Here is a 14,327-nt window from a genome sequence, read left to right on the forward strand (position 1 = left end):
CTTTATTTGCATTAAAAAATAAGGAATTTTTGCAACATTTGTACAATCATCCTTCAGAAGACAGTATACAGAGATGATCACCACAAGACTGTATGACCTGGTGACAGAGTGACTTAGTGTGTTGAATACAGTCTATGCCCATACAACAAAACAGCCACAGAATGGAATGAATCCCAGTCAGATACTGAGTGATGCCAGTCTGTATTTGTCTAGTAATTCAAGGAACTTTGCATCTTCACCACTAAGTAGGGAGGTGTCAAAAATGGGACTTAAATTAGCCAAATTAAGTGGTAACTTATTACAAAAGCCTACAACAGACTCAGCACTGGATAAATCGTATTCCAGCTATAATTTTCACTGTATCATTCCAACCTGGAAGCCATTTCCTTTATCTTTCTCCCCCACATCAAGTCAACTCTCACAGAGGCACCATCTTGATATGGTCTAAGCATCGTCCTTGCCCTGCCTGTCTTCCAGATCCAGTGTCCTTCAGACTCACCTCAGATCCTACTTTCACTTACCCTAAGTGGTGTTCACTTTCTTTCATCTCTTTTGTAGTGTGTGGTTTCTCCAGTATACCATTTATTTATATTGAAATGTGCTTGGGCAACTGTATGGAGTCATAGTTAAATGCTTAAGAATTGAGACCAGATAGTTGTAGTGACCTAACTCAGTACCTTGAGCAGAAAAACTTGGGTTGGTAAATAACAAATATGTGTCATTTGTATGATTAATATTGTACACATCCCTAATTCCCCTAGCAAAATGACCCTAGACAATACTGATCTTATAGTGTGTATGGTGCCTTTCTCAATACTTGGCTTGGCAACATTTTATTAGATTCACAACTAAGAATCAATTGCTTCAAAACTGATTTCTTATAGGTTCCACTTCAGCCTCATGTTGTAAGAGGCAAGGAATACATGAGGCCACATAGGATGAGATTGACATGATTTTAAGTATATAGTTTTACTCAACTTCTGATTAGTGTTGATTAAACCATCAGCTTACAAGTCAAGATGTGTATGTGAATAAAACCACTTTTATTAAGTAATATGGCATTGCCAGTACAGTTAACACACACTACTGCATGCCCTTATGCCAATGGGTGCCAATGAGTGTGTTAAGAGCTGCTTTGAAGTGCTTCCCTAAGGGCCCCTTATCTTGCCAAGTGTTTGCATAATGGTTGATGAAAAGAAGAGCATTCTATTTGAGGATCTCCAAGTGCCTGACTAGGTAATGTCCCATTCTGCTGATTGGGGATACTGAGGCTGGCCATATAGAGCCATGCAGAATCAGCACTGGATACATAAAAGAGTGTTTTAACTCCCAAAGCAGTTCAGGGCTTGCCTAAGTGATTGGTGGGTTTGTTTGTTTGTTTTGTTTTGCTTTTATCTCATGGGCGTTGGGAATATGTCCCCAGTCAGATTCCCCTATTGACTGGATTAAAAGGAAAACAAATGAAAATTTGTGGATTTGCTCAGGCAGGAATTACTTACTGGGTTCATCCATCTATCCATCCATCTGTCTGTCTGTCTATCTATCCATCCATCCATCCATCCATCCATCCATCCATCCATCTATCTGGGGATAGTTATCTATGTCCTCTGTGTAGCTTTGGAGCCTGTCCTGGAACTCGCTTTGTAGACCAGGCTGATCTGGAACTCACAGAGATCCAACAGCCTCTGCCTTCTGAGTGCCAGAATTAAAGGTGTGAGTCACCACTGCCTGGCTAATTCAATTATTTATTTCCTATGTATTTTCAATCCCAGCCCTCTTGTTTTAATATCTGTTCTTCTAAGTACTTAAGTCTGTTTTCAAGCTACACAAACACAAGGCACACAAGTAACTTTTACCACATTCACATGTATCTGTTAGATTTGAGGCCTACTATACATAGACACACTCATCTTTGGAGAAAGCCAAACTTGGGTATGAATTCCAGCGTTCATATTTTATAACTATGGACTTGGGGCAAATTCTTTAACTTTTCTAAGTTTCTTCTCTATAAAATGAGTATAATATTATTCCATAATTCACAGAGATGTCTTGGGAATTAGATACAATAACTCAAGTAAATTACTTTGTGCATAGTAGGCATTCAATAAATGTCAGTTTCCTTCTTCTCCCTGTTATTAATGCTTATTAGACTATATTAAAAACTAGAACCAGACTGTGACAATGCAATCCTTTATTAAGTGTTTAAGCCAAATAATCAAGTTCCCTGAGGGGGGAAGAGAAATGTTGAATTCTTTTCATTTGGTTAAGTTATTTATTAGTCTTTTTCTTGAGTTTTATTTGGTTTTAGTTCACAATTAATAGCAATCTGTATTTTTTTTCTGGCCTAGAGTTGAGTCTTTGCAAATTACCTACTATCTCGGTTTTCATTTACTAGGGATCATTATGCATTACCTTAGCAGCTCGATTTTATTTGCTAACTATGGCACACTACAAAGTTTCCTCTCAACAGTTTCTCCGAGGTTTAAGGATTTCAGAGAACCAAGTTTACTACGACAGCGTCACTGCGTAGGCGAACGAGGGGTGGGGCGGAGGGATCCACACCTTCTGTATGCGTTCGTGTTAATTTTACAGTCTTGCATTTAAGTGGAGCCACGTTTTCCTCAAGGACGCAGCCTAAGAGAGGCAGGAAAGACAAGAGTCGGAGCTAGCCTAGCTCTGTACCTTTAAGGACTGGAGACTTGCTCTTAGCTCCGCCTCCTTCCCGGCCCACCTCTAAACTCTGATTGACAGGACTACCGGGCGAGGAGGAGCTGAAGGAGGCTGAGGAGGAGGAGCAGGGTGGAAAGTAGTGGGAGGAAGAGTCCGTTTCTTTAGACTAGCCAATCAGAGACGGGGGCGGGGCTCTGAAGCCCTCCTCCCTCCGCTGGCCCCCTCCTCCTGGTCTCTCCGCCTCCGCCCCCTCCCCCCTTCCCTCGGCCCCCTCCCCTCTCCTTCTCCTCCTCCTCCTCCTCCTCCTCCTTCTCCTCCTCCTCCTCCTCCTTCTCCTCCTCCTCTCAGGCTGTGGTTTTTCTGTATATGTTTCTGGAGTCCTGAGCCTGGGCTAAACAAAAGCAGGAGGCTGACGGGGCTGCTGGAGTTTGCAGAGACACGGAGGAGGAGAGAGCTTGGGCTTTGCCTGCCGCCACGGCTGGGGGAGATCTGGCTTCTGCTACAGCCCACCCCCTTTGAGATCACTCTGGCCCGGAGTGGGGGTGAGGGGCAGCGGGGGGTGGGGGGGAAAGTTTGCATTGCAATCCCCCTGCCTTCCTCTCCTTTCTCCCGATCAATGCATATTTGCAAAAGGATTAAGCCACAGATTTAAGCGCCGGGAGCCCATTTCTGCCTTGCAAAGGAGATCGGACTGAAAAACCCAAGGCAGCTCTGATTTCTTTTCGCCAAGTGGGAAGGTGGTTTATTTTTCTTGCTTTTTTGGAGTCAACACCCTTCCCCACCAGCCCTTATCCCCACCCTCACCCCGCAACCCCTTCACGCCCCCCTCCCCCTCCCCATCCTCCCACCATCCTCTAAAGAGGCAAAGAGATTTTTTTTCCCTTTTGGTCTTTTTTTTTTTTTTTTTAAACCCGGTCCCTGTTTATCCTGAAAAGGATTTGAAGACAGCTTGAAGGATAAAAAGCCTCGGTGCTTCCCAGGCGCCGAGCCGAGGAGCCGAAGAGGAAGAACCGGGGCTGCCGGAGCCTTCGGAGATGGACGAGCAGCCGAGGCTGATGCATTCCCACGCTGGGGTCGGGATGGCCGGACACCCCGGCCTGTCCCAGCACTTGCAGGATGGGGCCGGAGGGACCGAGGGGGGAGGGCGGGAGGAAGCAGGACATCGGGGACATTTTACAGCAAATTATGACCATCACAGACCAGAGTTTGGATGAAGCGCAGGCCAGGTGAGATGGAGGCTTTTCTTTGCCTTTCTTTTTTTTTTTTTTTTTCCTCTCTCTCGCAGGGGAAACAATGGGAACCGAATCACTATAGCGCTTTCTTTTAAAAATGTTGTTTCTTTTCTCATTTTAACAAACAACTCCATGGCGGAGGAGTAAAATTTAAAGAAGCGTTGTTATCGAAAGTGTGATCGCCCGTGCGGTGATATGGCAATGTGTAGATATTGTGCGTGTGTCTGTTAGAGGTATTTGTATGAATGCACACAAACACGCAGCCACGCCGAAAATGCTGCCAACTAATCCGAAAGCGGCCTCGGCACTTTTCCTTTTTTAAAAAACTGCTTTAAAAAAGTGTGTGAGGGAAGCAGAATTGTCAAGTTCTGAGCGGCATTGCCTTCTGTAGTTGAGGGACTTCGGAACATGACAAAATAAAAAATGTCCCAAGAACACTTTATTTGTAGATGCCCCTGGCTCCTTACTTAGATAATCCAGCAAGTTTGATTTTCCTTCTTCATGTACCCCTCCATAATTTTTTTGGTCTTTTCTCTTTTCTCACTCCCCACCCCAAACAAACAAAAACAACAAACAAACAAAAAGCAGGGTAGTTCTGTGTTAGATGTCAGACAGTAAGAAAATATCTTGCAGTCACTCCGTTTTGGTTTTAGAAAAAGAAAATGGGAAGACAGGGAAGATAATTTTGCTTTGAGGACTGTTTGTTAGTTGTAGGAGACTGGGATTTTGAGTTTAACTTCATTGTCTCTTAATTTGAGTTGGTGTTCTCACCTTCCCAGGACAGACACTTATGTGTGGTCCTGTTTAAAGGGGTGGGAACAAAAATCAATCATATTCTTTACCCCAAGCCTTTTCCAGGGTTACTTGGAGTGCCACTAAATTGAAATGAAGGCACGTATGAATTTCATGTTTTTCAGTAGGACAAGACATGAAGGAATATAACTACGAAACTGGGGCTTCCTTAATTGAACCCACCACCAGGTTCTTAACTCTAGGATTTTTACAGCAAATCCTCTTTTAAAATGAAAACACAGGTTAAGTGGCAAAGCCACTAACAGCTTGCTCAAGGCCAAACTCAGATAAGAAAGATTGAAAAAAAAATTCAATGGTCACATATGTCCACACAATCACTCAGCTTTGTTAAATTTCCAAGTGCTTTCTATTTTGCTTTGGAATTCTTTTAAACATATTACAAAACGGCTAGCCCTTATGTGACTCAGTTATGTGGATAACACATATTTTATGTAAGGGAAACAGAGCCTTGAGAAAATAAGAGGAAGCAGCTAAAAGCACGCATGTTATGAATTACACTCATTTTAGCTGCTAACACATGGAACATGTAAACTTAAAAGTGCTAAGGCTTAGGGCGCCTGAAAACTTGGGAATGTTAAAAGACTCCCCCCAAACTATTCTCATGTTTTTAACGGTGGAGGGGAAAGATTTTTGAAAAATTAATTGGTGTTCTTTTTGAATGTTATTATCTGAAGAAAAGCTAATGGGTATGGCAAAGGAGAGGCTCCCCACTGGCAATTCTCTCTTCAATTGGAACAGATTTCTCCATAACATTGTTCCAGAAAAATACACTCAGACACCACTGATAAACTGGTTTGATCACAAGTTCATGAAGTGGAAGAGGCCAGTGAGCTTGGCTCCTCGATACTTTTCTGCTCTCTCTTTTTGTGAAACTGAGGACAAACACTTCTCAGCGGGTATCCCCTTTAATGGCCTAGATGCTGAGAAAGATCAGATACAGTTTGGGACCGGGAAGAATACAGTTGTCTCTCTCCAACCCCATTTGTGAAGTGTGGGGAAGCAAAGCTTCTAGACAGAACTGCCAATCCTTTGCATTTGGGCCCGTGTTAAAAAACAAAAACAAAAACGGATGGGTGAGAAGTGTTTTTAAAGACCAGGGAAAAGATCTTAAATATATTGAAATGTTTTCAGTCTGTTTTTAACTCCTCCTGAGAACTAAAAATTTTCTAACCTCTTTTTTTTTCTTGAAACAATGTGTAACTACTTAGACAATTAAGCTTTTTTCCTTTGTAGTATATATTTGTTGATTCAGAAAGTAAGATATGACTATTTTAGATGATGTATATGTGTGCATTTTGAATTTTGACTTTATTATTCCCTTGCTGCACAGTATAGAGTGTGTAGGTAATCCCTGCTCCTCTGGAAGATGTGTCTTCTTCTTTTTTTTTTTATACTTTAAAACTGATTGAAAAAGAATTGAATGTGTTTTGAGTGCCAGGGTTTTCTGCTTATCTTTACACGTACATTTAGTTAGTAAACAGAATTCCCTTAGCTAGTAGCTGATAAGATCAGTATTTTGTTTCCAAAACAATATCATTCTGCTAAGTGAGTCCATAATAAACTAGAAGGAAGGACATTGTTCTGTCCCTCAAGTGCATTCTGAGTAGAAACATGCACAACCACAGGAACCAGGTAAATCACTAATCTAAAAGGCAAAATTGTATTTATTTTTTCCCCAGTGGGTGCAAGGTCCTAATTGTAAATAATTGAATTTCAACACCTGCAAATAAGCCGTGTGCGCACAAGAGCCATAATGTGAACACAGAGAAATGAATTTATTCCCCATCTGGGTATGTTTGCCCCCTGGCAACACATTTCCATACTCTTTAACTTGGGGACTGAAATTTTATAAATTGACAGTTCTACTCACAAGACCTTTCAAGCATCTTATGTTTATGAGAATTCAGGGGCATCTGCAGAATGAATTCGAACACATGGATGAATTAAATTTGAAAACACATGCACACACACACAGAGGCAGATAGCTCCTAGGCTATGGGTCTTGCAGAGAGAATATACAGAACTGTTAACCTATGCATTTGGCCTGCTGCTTTCATTGTCTTCAATAGGGTTCTTGGTTGAAGAATTCTACTTTGATTTAACTACTTATCAAGGGGGGAAAAGACAGAAAGAGAAAAAGGAAAAGAGAGAAAACCCTCTCCCTAATGGGCATAATTTAGGTTATTTCTGCTCTGTAGTGAAATCCCTACTCTCACTGCTAATTAACATTGCTTCTTTTCCTATGGTGGGACTTTGTATATTAAGTCATAAAAACAATTGAAGCATGCCACAGAGTTAGGCTTGGAGTATAATTTTTTGGCTAAATGATCAGGTTCCCCCTGTACCTTGTCAGTTTGATCTTGAGTGTCCACCTAAGCTGTTGTGTTTGTTGTTGTTGTTGTTTTTTCTTGCAGAAAGCATGCTTTAAACTGCCACAGAATGAAGCCCGCCTTGTTTAATGTGTTGTGTGAAATCAAAGAAAAAACAGGTAGGAATGAAAAAAATCCAACCTTTGGGTGCTTTTCTTGGGCTAGTCAAATCACTGAACCTGTGGCCCTCTTACTCTTCTTGGGATCTTAACATTTTAAAATGCAAGTGCTACCATGAAAGACCTTTCTGCTTTCTCTAAAGGGGAACATCTTTGACAGCTGATTTCAAGCAGTCTGTTTTCTTTAAATCTGGCACCAACTGTTTTTGAAATTGGGGCGAAGGCAGAGGTTCTGATGGGAAATTCATAGAATGATATGGTTTTGGGGGAAAAATACGAAAGTAAAAGTCCGTTTCCTGAAGGAATATATTTTCATCAGTAATTACTGCTCCCGTCCCTCTGACCCCTGCTGTTGGGGGGAGGTGCGAGAGATAAACTCTTCAGCCTGCTTTCCTTTTGCTACTTTTGTTATTTGTTATTTACAAATAACAACCAACTTGAGCTTCTCAAAAGATTGTCTTCGAATACCTTTGTGGAGTGCACTATGCAACTAGGTGCCGGCTTTTGTATGACCTCTGATTTTTTTTTCTAGGAGGGACAGTCTTTGGATTTAGGGCACTACATTATCCTGAGATCATTCCCTGTGTTGTTTTTCTACTTTCTAGACCTCATATCATAGACTAACACACTTATAACACATCCCAGGAGGGCATTTAAATTTTAAAGCAACAATTAAAAAATCGCAGTCATCAATCAGAGGTGTTCTTAAACAACAGATGCGCAGAGAAAGGGCACTTAGCAACTGTCCTCTTGTTTCTTTATTTTGGTCCTTAATTTTCCAAAGTGGGTTAAATCGCTCCCTTGTAAGAAGAAAGAGTTGAGAAGGCAATCTGAAGCCAGGGCGTGAAGAGGGTCTGAGGGGTGCTTGCTGGAAACCGGGATCGGCTGCTGGTCTCAGACTTTCTAGCCCACTTTAAAGCCGGGCAAAGTACCTGCCATCCCATTTATTTCTTTATTTTTTACAACAAGGTGTATAACAGTCAATAATTCATATCTAAACCACATAAGCAAGGGCATGACATGAATGAAAGTGACAATAGATATGATTGCATGCTCAGTTGATATACATTGATAGATACACATGGAGAGGAGGGGGAGGGTGCAGAGGGTGGCTTGCCTTTCTTTCTCTTTTTTGAGGAATCTGGATTTCTCTGTTTAAAAAGAAAAAAATAGAATCTTTTCAGGAGGTCACCGTTGATTGAATATGTAATTACTCGCATCTCTCAAATGTCTGTGAAATTAGTAAACAGCTCCTTTGGTGAATGATACTTGTGTAGTGTCTAACATCCCAGACAAAGCACCTGAGACGGGCTGCTGAGACCTCTGAGTCATCCAGGTGGCTGTGCCAGGACCTAACCTTATTGCAAAGCTGATAATTGCGTTGCTTTAGCCATGAGAGACGCCTTTTAAGAGATGTATTGATTGTGCATACTAATATCAGAGCAGCTTTCCCTCAGTTTGTTACATTTTTTAGTTTTTTTCTTCTCCTTCCTTTCTATTAACTCAGCAGGAAGCTGTGGGCATGTGTGCATTATGTGTCTCCTTCTCTCCTTCCTCCCTTCTATTCTTTTCTTTTCTTCCTCCAGTGAGGGTATTCACTCTGAGCCTCGGGTTTTGTTTCTCGTCAAGTTGGAGTTTTGTTAATCTTGCGTCATGAAATTTAGAGTCCAAATATAAAAGAACGGGGAATAAAGGGACTGAAGGAGATTTTCTTCCTAAAGATACTTTATCATACTTTTAATGGGAAGGGCACCAGTCGGGTCACTGACTTGTACATCATTGCCCAAGTGTTTAATTCTGGTCTCCTAATTAAAACCTGCTGAGGTGGTAGATCAAAGCGGTGGGTGTGAAGAGCGGTCCAAGGCAGGTGCGCGCTGAAGACTGTTCTTGGTTCATACTGGCTCCGGGGTGGGAAGGTACAGTATGGCCAAAATAATGTCCTTATGGTTGGAAGATGATGTCTGCTTTTGGTTTTTTTTTTTATGTCAACATGTCTATGGTTGGAGTCTTAAAAATGTGTGTTACTGATGATACAGGATGTTTTAAGGAATAGTTTATGAAGTCATGTAAATGTTGATTGCCCCTTGTGTGAAAAGGGATACAAAACAGGGTTCTATGGGGGGGACAGCTGGGTGGGGGGGAGTGTGAACTCACTTCTATTCTTCCACTTGAGTGTTGTGGCTGCAGGGAAGGAACAGACCTTGATGTCAAAGGTAGAGCAGACTATACCGTGTTTAAAACAATTTCCAAGTGCCTCAACTCCTCCACTCAGGATCGGAGCCGTTTGCACATCTTCCATGGCTTTGGTGTCCTGGGAGATTGTAAAGTGTCTGTAAAGTTGCACACTTCTCGATGCCCTTTTCTGTCTGTCTGTCTGTCTGTTTCCCGCTCTCAGTCTAGAACTAGTTAAAAGATGGTTTGAAAGATGAGTTCACACATCTTCCTTCTTCGCTGTTTGGGGACTTTTCCTATTGGGGCTGTCAATATCTATAGCATGGAGTGTTTCTGAGGGCTACCTGAAGCCCTGCGGAGGCCATTTGAGTTGGAGCGGTTCTGTGCACTTACTGTGTTTCCCAGTTCACCTACACAGGGTTCTGGAAAGGAGTGGTGTGTGTGTGTGTGTGTTGGCAGGGGGCTTGCTGCTTTTGTTTCTTGTTTTTTTTTTTAATAATTTAATGAGAAGTTAAGTAGGAAAACTGACTAAGACATCTCTTCAACCTTTTGGTACTTAAAAAACAAAAACAAAAACACGTGCATAATACCCGAAGAAGACAGCAGTGCCTGAATTATAAAGTTGATTGATGGGTATTTAAGTCAGAAATTACTTCGGGATTTTGAAAAGTAGATGAACTTGTGTGTTTTGCTTTAAGAGTGTGGAGAAGTGTTTATTTGGATACTTTATGCTTTTTAAAAATAAACAGTAGGATAAAAAAATGTAGTCAGGTTGCAATTTGCAGTGAACAGCGAGCAAACCTTGTGGAGATCTACAGCTCCGGAATGTGGCTTTCAGCTGCATGTTCAGTATGGGGCTGGAGAATCTTCAAGCACGAACTTTGGGTCATTTACAGTCAAAGTTCCTTTTTAAGGCCTGGCACTTCTCTGACAGGTTAGAGATAGGCTGCTTTGCCTGTGTCTGTGTGGACTGGGAAATGGGTTGATGGGCCAGAAGGGTAGGAGAAAAAAGTCAAAACACCTTGATTTTCTGAAAAAATAGACCGAGAATATTTAATAAGTACCTAAAAGATTTCTTGATTTATTAAAACAAAAATGTTTACCCTTATCTGTCAAAAATCACAGAGGCTTAAAAATACGGAAAGGGGAAAAGCGAGGTTTGTTAGTTACAGAGAATAGTTACAGACACTTGTGAACAAGCTGCAGTTGTGAGTGAATTTTAATTTTAGAACTGAGAGTAACTAGCTATCCCTGGCACTCCACAGCTAAGTTTTCACCGAGTGCAGTCTGTGCTCCAGTTCAATCAAATAATTGGAGGAGGTTTGAAAAACTGATTCTCCCCCTTTAACACTCTTTTGTTCTCCTCTTTCTCTTTCTGTCTGTGTTCAATTAACACCCCCATCATGGCGCTGTAGGATTTGTTTTCGGCCCTACTCTTTATTTCCTTTTTTACTCCTTCCCTTCTGATTCTTGCCTGCCTGCCATAGCGGCTACATGATGAGACCCCTACTTCTTTTTCTCTTCCCTTTGAAGAACTCATGTGAGTGTGTGTGTGTGTGTGTGTATGTGTGTGTGTATGTGTGTGTGAGTATGTGTATGTATGTGTGTGTGTCCGTGTCCGTGTCCGTGTGTGTGTGTGTGAGTATGTGTATGTATGTGTGTGTGTCCGTGTCCGTGTCCGTGTGTGTGTGTGTGAGTATGTGTATGTATGTGTGTGTGTCCGTGTCCGTGTCCGTGTCCGTGTGTGTGTGTGTGTGTGTGTGTGTGTGTGTGTGTGTGTGTGTCTGTGTCTTGGGGGCTGACTGTGAAAGGAAGCTGTGTGTGACTTGGAAAATCACAAATAGCCTTGTTCCCTGAACAGAGCAGGATAGAAACCGCTGTGGACAGTCTGGGACAGCCTCCCATCGGGTCCCTTTCGGAGCTGTGTGAGTGCTACAGGAGCTCAGCTCACGGCCTACCAAAGCAAAACCTTTTTTAAAAAAGAATGCCTCTGAGGAGCTGAGAATGTGGTCTTTTTGGGTTGGATTTGGGGTAGAAAGTGCCGGTGTTGCTGTGATGCACACGTACCGTGGCCCTGCAGCGTGACTCTGAGAGACAGTGTCGGGTGACCTGGATCATTGCTCTGTCTCCTGGTAATTCAGTGTCTTCCCATCCCTTGCAAGTGCGTTCCCAGACATTGGAACTCTAGAGATGTAGGAAGAGGGTATATAGTATGATTTGCTCCTAGCTTCTTGAAACGGATTGGGGGAATTGCATGCTATTTCTTTTCTAGCCTGAATTGAACTTGAGAGACAGTTTGTGTGGAGACTGCAAGAGGCCGTACGCAAAGGAGAAGCCTCTAGACCTAGAGTTACAGGAGCTGCAGACAGGCTGGTGTGCTTGCTGTGTGCACAGGGCCAAGCCCTACTGGGATTCAGGGACTCAGCTCCCAACTGGAGCCGGCCTTTTGCAGACTTTGCTTCCCTTTTCTGTTCATATCCATAAATTTTCTCTCATTCTTGGCACAATTACAGAAATAGGCCTGAACAAGCAAGCAAACCCCAAACCTAGATATTGGCATCTGTAAACATAAAGGCATGGCAGTTTTTAAAGCCGAGCTCTGGCATCTTAAAATTTTTAAAAATTGTATATGCCGTTTATTCTCTGGGGGTGGGGGTGGGATGAAGAGTTCCGTGACAGGTGTATGGAGGTCAGAGAACAGCTTTCAGGAGTTGGTTCTCACCTTTCACCATATGGGCCCTGGGGATGAGTGTCAGGCTCAGCTACCAGCACTCTCAGAGCCATCTCATTGGCCCCTTGCTTCTGTTGAGACCTATATTATATGTATCCCTTCGGACAGCTGAGCCTAAATATCGTATAGAAGGACGTATAATGCCTGCACTTGGTTTTATATATGTAATATATCCATCTATATATCTTTATATTTATTTGTTTGAGACAAGATCTCATGTAGTCCAGGCTGGCCATAGACTTGCTATAATGTCCAAGGATGACGTTTTCTGAGACAGGGTCTCACCATGTAGCTCTGGCTGCCCCAGAACAAGTTATGTGTTATGTATACCCTAGTAGCCTTGAACTCACAGTGATGCACCCTCCTTTGCCTCTATCCCACATGCTGGGATTAAGGCTATAGGAAACCACGCCTTTTTTTTTTCTTTTTTTAATCACCCAAAGTACCTACTCATTTCTATTGCCTGGTTAACCTGGACTAGGGGGAATACACCAGTTTTTACTAGTCCTGTTCCTTACTTGAGATGGTGTGACAGAATCTCTGAACAAAGTAAATACAGGGTTCCTGAGTATTCTGTGTGAATTCCACTGACTTCCTGTCCCCTGGCACCAACCCTCAGACTACAGGAACATGTGCCTGCTGCCTTGTAATGATGGGGAAAGGCAGTGACTTGTCTGGGGGTGGGGCAGAGTGCCTATGTTTTGCCCCCTTGGCATCTCAGAGACAGCACTTCTTATCAGTTGGCAAGGTGGCTCCCAGGGTGTAAAGAGCGCAGGTGTAGATTGTCATGGAGCTGTGCAGCCCTGGAATGGTGGCACCAGGTCACTAGTGATTTGCCGAAGGCTTCTTTCTGTCGCAGCGTGAGTGGAGACCAAGGTGCTGTGGGGTCAAAGTCCACTTCTTTTGCTGCCGCCTATAGCTTTACCTACATCTGCTCCCAGAACTATCAATAAGTGGACATTGGGATGGGTGCCTCATCCTTACTGCTGGTTGTAAACAATAAAACAAGGCAAATTTCTTAATTTTAGGAGAAACTGTGACAGTAGTTGGCAGTTACCTACTTGGCTTCTACAGCCAGTCTCCTTGATCTGCTACTATTTTGCTGTGTGACCTTACTTAGGTTGCTAAACTTCTCTGAGACTTATTTTGCCTTTTTATAAAATGAAGGTCACAGTGATACCTCCGTGAATAATCTGATAGTTATCTGTTGCTATGGTGACCTGTCTGTTGCCATGGAGATCCTCTCTTGAGACCCCAATACCCACACTTGGGTATGTGCCATCCTTTTCCTGAGTACCCTCCCAAGCTTGAATATATGTTGAAGGGTCACTGGGAGGATTAAACGAGGGAGTAGATGTAAATTACAGTGTCTGGTGTAAACATCCAGGGCCAGCAGGTTTTATGGTTTCTGGCCCTATTTTCTTACATGAAAGAGAGAGACCTCCACCAGATGGTCCCTAAGGGCTGAACCAATTCCAAGGCCTGAAAGAGAAAAATTGCTGAATTTAAGGTTAGCTTCTCACGTATTTTCTTCAAGTGAGAATTAGCTGTGTTCAGCCAGAAGAAGGGCAGGATTCAGAATGATGAAGAGGAGGGACAGGGACTTTTAATCATGTTCTTCCCAGACAGCCACCACCTACCTAGCTAGGATTGTCTGTGCTGTAGATGTTTCCCCAGTAACACCTACTGGAGACAGCACATCAGAGTTAAAGTGCTTTCTCTGAGCATGCGCAGACCCCTCCGTTCAACCTGCGGAGCCTCAAGGTGGGAACTTAATAAAAACACATCAGAACCTCCTGACCTTGCCCCAGTTTCCCTATGTGTTCTCTATGTAGGAGAAATAACCATCTTCATCACCACAATGGGCTTCTTGACACACATCAGGCTACTACTTCTTTATGTTATTTTTTAAACATGTGTCTGAAATATATTTTATATACTATGAAAATTGCCCGTACACAAAGTACCATTCAGTGGGTTTTAGTGTACTCACAGAGCTGTGCACTTAGCACCACAATCTAGTTTTGGATTGTTTTAGTCCCTCCCTAGCCCAGTACCCATCTCCTTCTCCCATGCCTGAACCCTAACAGCCCCTGATCTCATAGTCTGCCTCTGTGCATGGTGCCATTCCACAGGAGTATAATCATACCTGTGTCTACTTCATGACTGGGTTCTCCCATTTAACCTGTTTTCAAGATTTGGCCACGGTTTTACTCTTCCC

General features: G+C 42.7%; 1 protein-coding gene across 1 annotated transcript in view; it reads left to right on the forward strand.

Moving 5' to 3' along the window:
- Window positions 1-3,225: 3,225 nt before the first annotated feature.
- Pbx1 (PBX homeobox 1) overlaps window positions 3,226-14,327 on the forward strand; it is a 272,683-nt gene continuing 261,581 nt past the window's right edge. The window contains 3 exon segments of the mRNA XM_005071419.4: window positions 3,226-3,806; window positions 3,808-3,896; window positions 7,130-7,203. Of these exon segments, the coding sequence (XP_005071476.1) occupies window positions 3,705-3,806; window positions 3,808-3,896; window positions 7,130-7,203 (265 nt within the window). The 5' untranslated portion in view covers window positions 3,226-3,704.

Source organism: Mesocricetus auratus, unplaced genomic scaffold, assembly GCF_017639785.1.
Source record: "Mesocricetus auratus isolate SY011 unplaced genomic scaffold, BCM_Maur_2.0 Super-Scaffold_100676, whole genome shotgun sequence".
NCBI classification, from domain to species: domain Eukaryota; kingdom Metazoa; phylum Chordata; class Mammalia; order Rodentia; family Cricetidae; genus Mesocricetus; species Mesocricetus auratus.